The sequence below is a fragment of the Bactrocera neohumeralis genome, chromosome 2, assembly GCF_024586455.1.
Source record: "Bactrocera neohumeralis isolate Rockhampton chromosome 2, APGP_CSIRO_Bneo_wtdbg2-racon-allhic-juicebox.fasta_v2, whole genome shotgun sequence".
NCBI classification, from domain to species: domain Eukaryota; kingdom Metazoa; phylum Arthropoda; class Insecta; order Diptera; family Tephritidae; genus Bactrocera; species Bactrocera neohumeralis.
In genome coordinates this window covers 27,772,492-27,782,852 of record NC_065919.1, presented here as the reverse complement: position 1 = coordinate 27,782,852, position 10,361 = coordinate 27,772,492, and the positions used below count along the sequence as shown (strand labels likewise).

The 10,361-nt window shown below is 38.6% G+C and overlaps 2 protein-coding genes across 2 annotated transcripts; one reads left to right on the top strand and one right to left on the bottom strand.

The window, feature by feature from the left end:
- The first annotated feature begins 700 nt into the window (after positions 1-700).
- LOC126758400 (RNA polymerase II-associated factor 1 homolog) lies at positions 701-2,882 on the top strand. Its single transcript, XM_050472661.1, is given in 4 exon segments — positions 701-930; positions 988-1,954; positions 2,011-2,567; positions 2,569-2,882. Coding segments are annotated over 4 exon segments (1,791 nt in total). The 5' UTR covers positions 701-862; the 3' UTR covers positions 2,768-2,882.
- A 30-nt stretch (positions 2,883-2,912) lies between these two features.
- LOC126758390 (coiled-coil domain-containing protein 39) lies at positions 2,913-7,929 on the bottom strand. Its single transcript, XM_050472649.1, has 10 exons — positions 7,548-7,929; positions 7,314-7,461; positions 6,677-7,248; positions 6,285-6,614; positions 5,261-5,362; positions 4,973-5,200; positions 4,336-4,906; positions 3,485-3,650; positions 3,063-3,415; positions 2,913-3,008 (listed from the first exon to the last, which is right to left on the bottom strand). The coding sequence occupies exons 1-10, from the start codon at positions 7,791-7,793 to the stop codon at positions 2,914-2,916; spliced, it is 2,811 nt and encodes a 936-aa protein (XP_050328606.1). The 5' UTR covers positions 7,794-7,929; the 3' UTR covers position 2,913.
- Positions 7,930-10,361: the final 2,432 nt, after the last annotated feature.

Genomic DNA, 10,361 nt, shown 5'->3' with positions numbered 1-10,361 from the left:
GATGACCAATGAATAACGAAACAAATAACCCATAGCAAGTGGTGCGATGACCGTTGCACCAGTTTTCTGTGACCATAACAATAACTAAACAAACTATTTTCAGTAACAGATGGCTAACCAAACAAATGCTCAAAATTAATGACAGAGAGCAAGTAAGCTAATCACACCGACGTGCAGTGAAAGAGGAGAAATGGTTACTTTTTTTTGTCAAGGGTTTTGGTCTGACATATTTTACAGCCATTGCAAATAATTTTCTGCGTGTGTTTGTTGCTGTGCCGTTGCACCAAGAGGAAAATTCTGCAATTTCTGCACCGTGTAAAGTTTTGCAAAAGCAAGAGAATCCCCCTAATGTGATTTGTATATGGAATGTAAACAAATATCAAGCGACAATTTAGGGCCGGCAAAATATGTCTTCCAAAAACATCGATTAAAGTAGAGCAGGCACCGATTATAATGAGTGGAATGAAAGTTGTCAAGTAGTTTTCAGCGAAAACTGTGTTCGTTTGACAGATTTTACATGGACGAAAACACAAGTTTTCGTGCGAAAACCAGTTTTTCCCACGAAAACATGTTTTCGTTGTCGGTCCGAACATAGTATTACCTAATAATAATGCTCTATTGTACCATCGATAATGAAATACACATCTTCCAAATATCGATTAATTATTAGCATATCTACGATGTCAAATGCCGATTTTGACATTCCTTTCCATTTGTCATTGCATTCGTTTACTGTTTTCATTTCTGAATTTTTCGTAATTTCTAGTGAGTTTTATTAATTTTAATAACTAAATTTGTTTTGTGTGCATAAAAGTGTTGGGTGTGAGGCCTTTCTGCCAAAAGATATCGATCACATTTAAGAATGGCGCCCACTATTATTAATACAACTTCGAATGCGGAGAAGCGACCTGTTAGAGCGGCCGAACGCAAGTAAGGAAGCATTTACATAAATGCTTTTAATACAATAACAATACAATCTCTTTTTAGGTCCGAATTAATATGTCGGGTGAAATATGGCAACAGTCTTCCTGACATACCCTTTGACTTGAAATTTCTGCAGTATCCGTTCGACAGCAACCGCTTTGTGCAATACAATCCGACTTCGCTGGAACGCAACTACAAATATGAAGTGCTTACCGAACATGACTTGGGTGTAACAATCGACTTAATAAATCGCGATCTATATCAGGCCGATCCCTACGCTCAACTTGACCCAGCAGATGAAAGGTTATTGGAGGAAGATGTACACACGCCGCATGATTCGATGCGTTCGCGCCAACATTCGCGCAGTGTTTCATGGTTGCGTAAGTCGGAATATATTTCGACAGAACAGACGCGCTTCCAACCGCAAAATCTTGAGAATATTGAAGCTAAGGTGGGTTATAATGTTAAGAAGTCCTTACGCGAAGAAACGCTCTACCTTGATCGTGATGCACAAATTAAAGCTATTGAGAAAACATTCAGTGACTCCAAACATGAAATCAGCAAACATTACTCCAAACCAAATGTGGTACCAGTGGAAATATTGCCTGTGTATCCAGATTTCAAGAATTGGAAGTACCCATGTGCACAGGTTATTTTCGATAGTGATCCTGCGCCTGCTGGCAAAAATGTACCGGCACAATTGGAAGAAATGTCTCAAGCTATGATTCGTGGTGTGATGGACGAAAGTGGTGAACAATTTGTCGCCTACTTCTTACCCACTGAAGAGACTTTGGACAAGAGACGCAATGACTTTGCTGAAAATGTTTTGTACAAAGACGACGAGGATTATGAGTACAAAATTGCACGCGAATACAACTGGAATGTCAAAAGTAAAGCATCTAAGGGTTACGAAGAAAATTACTTTTTCGTTGTACGTCAAGATGGTGTATTCTATAATGAATTGGAGACACGTGTGCGCCTAAATAAGCGACGTGTGAAGACCGGACAACAACCAAGCAATACCAAACTGGTAAGACTTTTTCATCGAAATATCTATTGTACGTATACTAAATCTATATGTTATAGGTGGTCAAACATCGCCCATTGGATGCCAATGAACATCGTATGCAAAGATACCGAGAAAAACAACTAGAGCCAGCAGGTGATGAGGAGGATGAGGAAATGGAAGAAGATGAAGAGGACGAGGAAGAGATCGCAACAACTACACAGACCACTAGTGAAAACAATAATAACAAAGGCGGTGATGCTGATGATGGAGACGAATCCGAAAATGACAACGCAGAAGCAGCTCAAAAAGCGAAAGACCGTCAATCACGCTCCCGTTCTAAATCGCATGCAAAATCTAAGTCCCGTTCACGATCACGATCTAGTTCTGGTTCACGTTCAGGTTCGGGTTCACGTGCTTCACGCTCTCGATCTCGCTCCAAGTCGGGTAGTCGCAGTCGTAGTGGTTCTCGCTCTACCGCACATTCACGATCGCGGTCACGTTCTGCATCCAAATCGCCATCACGTTCTCGCTCAGCTACACCAGCAGGATCGCATAAATCTGTTTCAAGATCACGTTCACGTTCTGCCTCACATACTTCACGCTCACCATCGCGTTCGGTTAGTCGCTCCCGCTCCCGCTCGTTCTAACTCTGGATCGCGTTCACCATCGAAAACGCCAGCACGTTCTCGCTCCCGCTCTCGATCTGGCTCGCGATCAGGCAGCGCTTCTGGTTCACGTTCTGGCTCAGCCTCACGTACACCGTCCCGTTCAGGCAGCGCAACACCAAGTGGTTCGGATAGCGGTTCTGGCAGTGGCTCGGAAGCAGAAGATTAAACATAATCCCACAAAAAACTTTAATGAAAGTTGTAGTTTCTGACATAAATCTGTGTTTTCAATTTTAAAATCATCAAATATAGTATTTGAAAATAAAAATATGATTGCTAGAGAATTGCATTGCAAATATGTTGATAGTTGAAGCATTAAGATGGTGAAAAATCTATGGAAACGACCGAAGGTTGAATAACAACGCTTGTAGTCTCCGAAACGGAAGAATGTGGAGTGGACATAGGCATATCTGTAAAAGAGAAATATATTAAATTGAAAAGAACTATATCAGTGCACTTCGTACCACGCGATGAAGAGGTTTCCGACACATCGCTGCGCCATGAAGCAAAGCTGCGTGTTTTCTGCAACATATGAGGCATTTTAAGGCCTTTATCCAACATTATACGTATTACTTTCGGGCCAATGTCGTCATCATTCTCCGCCATGTCAGCCAGCTGGTTAAGTGCGCTCGAATTACGGTATTCAAATTCACGCAAATCCAATTCGCGTTCATAAGCTTCAACGAATTCCTTGCCTAAATTGCGCTCCTTAACCGCCTTCAAAGAAATTTTGACCTCGCGTTCGGCGCGCTGCAGTTTGGTTTTCTGATCTTCAATTTCCTTTTGTAGTTTTTCCAATATTTCGCTATTCTCCATGCTTAAGTGAAAACAATTCAATTTAATATAATCGATAAAGTATGTTTGTGTAATCATCAATTTAAAATACTTTTTGCCAGTTGAGATCTCCAATTGTCTTCCCAGGTTCTCATATATATGTAAATTTTTGTCATTTTCTTTTTCCACTTGACGATGTTTACTGCGTAGAGACTTGAGTTGCGTCAAGGCAAGACAATAGTTGGACTGCAATTCTTTGATTTCTTCCAAGACTTGATCTAATGTTAAAAGCAAATGGAAAAATAAGTAATACAAGTGTAAATGTTAAATTCGGCTGCAACCAAGTTACACCAAGTACACCCTTCACAAATAAATGCTTCCATAAATGGTCTTGTGTTTGATCGGCTAATGTATACGACAGACATATACTGTCCCTACTACACTAACAATTTCTTCGGAGGTTGTCGGTTGCCTTGGACAAATATAGATGTCAATTTTCGTGCAGATATCTTGCCAAATTAAAATATTTTTCATACTAGGATCGGTCACTTTGTAAGGCGAGGTTCGATCTGAACAAGTTTTTCGGATTACGAAATTTCGGAATTCGGAAATTGTAGTTTTGCCCTGGACGATAATCCATTTCATGGAGATATCTTGTCAAATAAAACAGTTATCCCTAGTAAAGCTTGATTTTGATGCTGCAGTAGTCTGATTCTGGGTATTCGGTTCTGGATTCTGGTTCCGAATAAGGAATTGTGCAAAATTTCAGATTGATATCTCAAAAGCTGAAGGACTAGTTCGCATATATGCAGATAGACAGACGGACACGGTCAAATCGACTCAGATCGTCATGCTGATCATTTCTCTATATACATAGTATACTTTATTGTATCTTCGACGTTTCCTTCTTGGTGTTCGGTGTATAAAAATTTGAAGCAGGATTTTGAATTTTCTCTCAACTACCTTCATCCACTTTCTTATTCAGGTTCTTGCGGTATGAGTCGTTTGAATGGTTCAGCAACATCAGTGTGTTTTCCATCGCCTTAATATCTTCTTCTGCCTTGATCACTTTCTCATTCAATTCGTTACCCTCATCTAGGAGCATTTGTTTCTCTTGCGCCGCAGCCACCTTTAATTGCGTTGCTGTCACCAAAGTGCCATCTTCATTCATACCCATCAGTCGGGAGGTCAATTCTAGTCGTGCACGCACGACATCAATATGTTTCGAACGTTCTCCGATGTCTGCCAGCAATGTGCTTCTTTCTTCATTCAAATGTTTACGCTTCAGATTTAGCAAATCCATTTGACTCTTTATCTCCACCAAACGATCCTTCATGGTACGATTTAGTTGCAAACGATGTTTCCCTAAGTGATAGGTATTGTTTTCGCATTCGATTATATCATTCTCAAACTCCTTGCTGCGCATCTTCAGAAGACTCAACTCGACAATCTTCTGCTGATTCTTGTTTTTTTCGACACTCAAACGTTTTATGCCGCCCTCGCAGTACATTTGCGCCTCTTTGATGTTGAAGAGCTACATATCAGAAAATATAAACGGTGCATTATAATGTATAGGTATAGGTGGGCAACAACAACTCACCATCTCCTCCAATCTCTTGTGATCAGCATTATAGACATCGGTTAAATTTCGCATATTATAGTCCAACTTTTTGTTTTGTGCTTCGGTAGTTTGTAATCGTCTTTGCAGTATCAAATTTTGCGCCTCCAACTTGGTTAAATATTTCTGTGCTTCGGCCTCTTGTATGGGGTCGAAATCTCCACCTTGTAACATTATTATTTTACGTTCAATTTGTAGACATTTGAAAGCCTAGTGGAATTGTAAATTCATTTGAAAAATTTTTTAAATTATTTATAGAAAAATACGCACCGACTCGTAGTGCACTTCCGTTAGGCGATTGAGATCCTTTTCCATTTTCTTCGTGTTTCGAATGACAGTGGTGATGCTCGCTGACAAGCCGTCATTGGAAACCTTGGATTTATGTATTTAGGTTAAAATAAATTGTTATTCAAATATCAAAGGAATTTATTTAATTATTATCCGAAAGAACCCGGTTACAATAATTAAAAATAAGAAGACTTGACCGCCAAAAGTTCTAGAGAATTATTTTATATCACCGACTTTGCCAGGTTTGGCATCAGCATAAATCATTTCCAAAAAAGTTTTGAAAAATATTGCTGAGATGAAATTCCTTGACCTAAAAATTAAGCCAGCCTGGTTATGTCATCATCATCCAATAGTTTATTATCGCGAAAATTTGAAGATACGACGAAGTGAGATCATGGGTAAAAGTACTTGTTGATTATCAATCCTTGGTTTAAAAATTCAATTCCGGAAAGGAAAAACGAGCTAATGTAGGAATCTGTCACTATCATTTACTTTTGACTCTTATTTATTTATTTTTCAGTTAAAGCCTAGGATTTATGCTGTAGACACACGAAATAGTTATTATTCCCCAAAGGATTTAGTCAGTCGTAAAATCACATGCATACATACATAAGTCGCTGAAGGGGCGCGAATGACGATGAAATGTCAAAATTAAGTACAGCCAAAAAACTAACCATCTCTTACTTAAAGTTTTTTAACTTAAAGTTGTCTTTGTCTAAACGTCAGTGTTTTGCACAGGACAATGCAAAGTCTCCAGGTTGGTTAATATATGTACATATGAGAAAAGCCTATCGTTATCAAAGAAAAAAGAAAACCAATTGTCGGCCAATGTCACAATTTCGAAGTTAAGTATTATAGAATTGGTTGTCTGGAAATTTTTTAGCTAAAAGCTCAATATAAGTAATATCTGACATTAATTTTTTTTGAAGTCTGCAGCCGCTCTCTAAAAGAATATGCTTATGACACTATAATACAAAAGTAGTGATGTAAAGAAGATTTTACGCACCTCTAATCTTCGACAATCGTTCTTTAAATTCTGCAAATAGTCCTGACTACGATAGATCAAACCATTTAACCGGAACTTATCTTTGTTTATCTCTTTTTGTGCTTTCTCTTCGGTATCGTTCATCTCTTCCAGCATTTGTAAACGCTGCTCAGCGCTTAGATGCTTATTCTCCATCTCGATTAGGCGTGTCTCTAGCTTACGTAGTACCGATTTGAAATCTTCCAATGCCTGATTGCGTTTATCTTTTTCCTTAGTCATTTTACGGTTCTCCACACGTTGTTGTTGCACTTTATTTGAGAGATTTTGCAGATCCTTTTGCAAAAGCTCCACCTGTAAAAGCAAAAACATTATAAATTTTAGGTCGTCTTTTAACTATTTGAACTATTCGGCACCTCATTCTCCTTCAATATAGTCATATCAATGAGTTTCTGGATTTGCTCTTTGATCTGTGAAGTTTCATCATTCAACAAGGCGATATTATTTTCGATTTCATGATTATTCTGAATTAAGGTATCCAAGTGTTTATCGTAATTTCTGCGTTCCTTTAAGACACGTTCAGCTTCGATGCGCAAATTCTGCAGCTCGTTCTCACCGTGTCGTATGTCGCGCTCACGCTGTAGCATTTGTTGCACCGCCAATTTCCAAGTTTCCACCATTTGTCGACGCTCCGTATGCGCGGTACGATACAGTATAGCGGTACATTCAATATTCTGCTCCAACGACTTCTGCTCTTCGTATAATTTTACCAATTCTTTACGTAGTTTCTCAAGCTCGTTATGTAGTAATTGCCGACGCAGGTCTTTTTGGCGCGCCAACTCTTGATCTTCCTTGAAATACTTCTCAATCAATTGATAGCCTTTGTTGGTGTCTTCCATTGCTTCACGCCACTCGAGCAGCACCGATTTCGCCCATTTAACGCGCGAAGTTAAGTCGTCGATGGCATTTTTTCGTCGGCACAGTTCCTCTGCAAGGGAGAGATAGGTAAAACGAGTTAAAAAGATCTGTGAAACCGTTAGTTATAGCACTTACTCTCTGTGTTGTCTATATATTCGGTGAAGCATTTAGTTTCCTTATCGATTTTGTTGATGTCAGCTTTCAGCTTCGATTGCACACGCTCGGCAACTTTGTAAAGATGTATCTCCGTGTGCACTTCAGTCTGATGCGCTTGCAGTAGTTTCTATAAGCAACGCAAATTTCTGAGTCTCATTTTACGTACTTACATGTATGTACATATGTATGTATGTATGCGGCTCAACTGCTTACCAAATTCTGATTCACACACATTTCGGCATTTTTAGAATGTTGCAACAGCTTCTCCAACCGATCCTCGGTTTGGATGTTCGATTCGAGCATTTGTATTTTCTCCTCCACCATCTGTTCCATTTCGGCCAAGATGCAGAGATTTTCCTTGCTAGCCATGGGTATTTCCGCCTGTGGGTCCCAACCCATGTCCAGCATTGCCTTTCGTATGAGTTCATCTTGTGTCTGTGAGCCCTCTTCTGTAGCCATTATGCCCTATCCGCTTATATTTTTATTGATATGAGTTCTTATTTTGTCTTTAAAATTGATATATTTTTGTTTGGATTTTTTATAGTTTCAGCAGAAGAAAAATAAAAATAGAGTATGTTATAATTTTGATTGAAAAATTTACTATCAAAAGTTGAATGAAGTTTTTGAATTCAATACAACTGAGTACTCAGTCTATGTTTTCACAGCGTTTCTACGTTTTATCAATAACATTTTACGTTATAGCAACACGTACTGTTGTCACAGGTTCCGTTAGTTTTGTGCATAAATTTGTACGAGGTTGGAAAGCCACCCTCAGTTTTGCTCACCAAATGTGACCCGCATAATATATTATATTTTTCTATGCCTATGTATGTATGTACATATGTATGTATGTATGGATTATTTGAATCTTCTGCATCTCTGAAAAATTTTATAACACGAGGATTCAAGGTGTTGATGGAGTACAAATTATTTGAAAAATCTTAAATTAATGTATTTTTACTCCCATTTGAGTTAACATCTCTGGAATTTATAATAATGAGCTGTTGTCCAAATTATGTATGTTTGAAAGGCCCCTGTTTGAAAGGCCCCTAAGGCTATGAACATATAATCACTTTGTTTCTCCTTACTAATTACAATTAATATGTACAGTTACGGACAATAAAATAGAATCAAAGGTGTTGTTTTGAAACAATGGCATAATTTTTTTGAAATTTTTCATTTATGTAGTACCTTTTCTGCATAATAACAAAGGCAATAATATGTACTTTTAAAAAAGAGGAAAATATAGCATTGTCGAATTTTACAGTTAACTGTAATTTAAAAGTGTAAGTAGCGTGCTTCGTGCTTAGTGACATAATAATAGATTCAATAGCGAAATGGTTTCATAAATGAAAAATATTGAATTTAAAACGCGTAAAAAGTCGTTAGATCTGTGGAATGAATAATTGTATCAAATATGAAAATGAAGTGGGTCGAGCAAAACATTGTTCAGAGGAGGAAAGATTGTGCGTCCAAAATTTGCAAGGAATGGGTCACGCGTAAAGGCAAATTGCAAACATATGAAATATGTCTCAAATATTTGTGTTTGATGCCTTAAAATTTCCGAAAAAACTTTGAAAAAATAGGCCGACTACAAAAATATTGCATGATTGCCGATGCGCGTACCGTTTAAGGCCCCTGCAGCCATTCAATAAGAATTATGTTCAAAAATTTCTTCAAGAACAGTAAGAAGACGACTTTGTGGACTTGCTTTAGCACATGGTCCCGAAAGGTACCAATGTTGAGAAAACGGCATAGATGCAATCGTATTCAGTTTGCAAAACGACACATTAATTACGGCAGAGCTGAAAATTAAGAAAAAATGGTTCGACATTTTATGGTCTCAATGCAAAATTAATATGATAGGAAATGATAGTTGCGCGTGAGTCCGACGTCCAAAAAAGAAAGAAATGTGCGTCCGCTACATGACTAGGTCCTTACAACCCCGTGAGGGCAATATAAGGGATTAGGATTGTTTCTCATATTGTAATGCGGGACCTATTTTTTGGATACAAGAAAACATACATAGACCGCCATATATACGTTAAAGTTTTAGATAAGGTCATTCTTCCATATGCTGAATAGAATTCGCCTTGCATTTTGGCAATTCCAACAAGAGAGCTGCCCGAAACATACTTCGGGTCGGGTCTTGCAAAAAATGGTTTTCAGCCCATGGTGCTAGCATTATGGCTTAGCCAGAGTAATCGGCAGATCTGAATCTCATCAAAAACTTTTAAAACTTTTTGTTAAGGAAAGTATTGCACCCCTTAAACAGTAAAATAAGGCAGAATTCTGAGAGAAGATACAAAGGTCTGGTATTCCGTTCCACAGAACACTTTCGATAGCCTAATTAGGCTCCCCCCCCCAAAGTAATTGAATTTTTAAATAGTAGAATTTCAATATCATCGGCATATGCCAGCAGCTGTACACTCTTATAGAAGATGGTACCTTCTCTATTTAGTTCTGCGGCTCGAACTATTTTCTCCAGAAGCAGGTTGAAGAAGTCGCACGATAGGGAGTCGCCTTGTCTGAAACCTCGTTTGGTATCGAACGGCTCGGATAGGTCCTTCCCGATCCTGACGGAGCTTTTGGTGTTACTCAACGTCAGTTTACACAGCCGTATTAGTTTTGCGGGGATACCAAATTCAGACATCGCGGCATAAAGGCAGCTTCTTTTCGTGCTGTCGAAAGCAGCTTTGAAATCGACGAAGAGGTGGTGTGTGTCGATTCTTCTTTCCCGGGTCTTTTCCAAGATTTGGCGCATGGTGAATATCTGGTCGGTTGCCGTTTTTTTTTTTCTATTTTTTTCTTTTTTTTTCTTTTTTTTTACCCTTTAATCTTTCACACAATACGCTCGATAGAACCTTATATGCGATGTTGAGGAGGCTAATCCCACGGTAGTTGGCGCAGATTGTGGGGTCTCCTTTTTTATGGATTGGGCATAGCACACTTAAATTCCAATCGTTGGGCATGCTTTCGTCCGACCATATTTTACAAAGAAGCTGATGCATGCTCCTTATCAGTTCT

Excerpts from the sequence above, each read along its gene's own strand:
- LOC126758390 (XM_050472649.1), bottom strand. The coding sequence starts at position 7,793 with ATGGCTACAGAAGAGGGCTCACAGACACAAGATGAACTCATACGAAAG. Across the intron at positions 5,363-6,284 it reads ACGATTGTCGAAGATTAGAG|GTTTCCAATGACGGCTTGTC; the intron begins GTGCGTAAAATC and ends CATAAATCCAAG. Across the intron at positions 5,201-5,260 it reads CGGAAGTGCACTACGAGTCG|GCTTTCAAATGTCTACAAAT; the intron begins GTGCGTATTTTT and ends CAATTCCACTAG.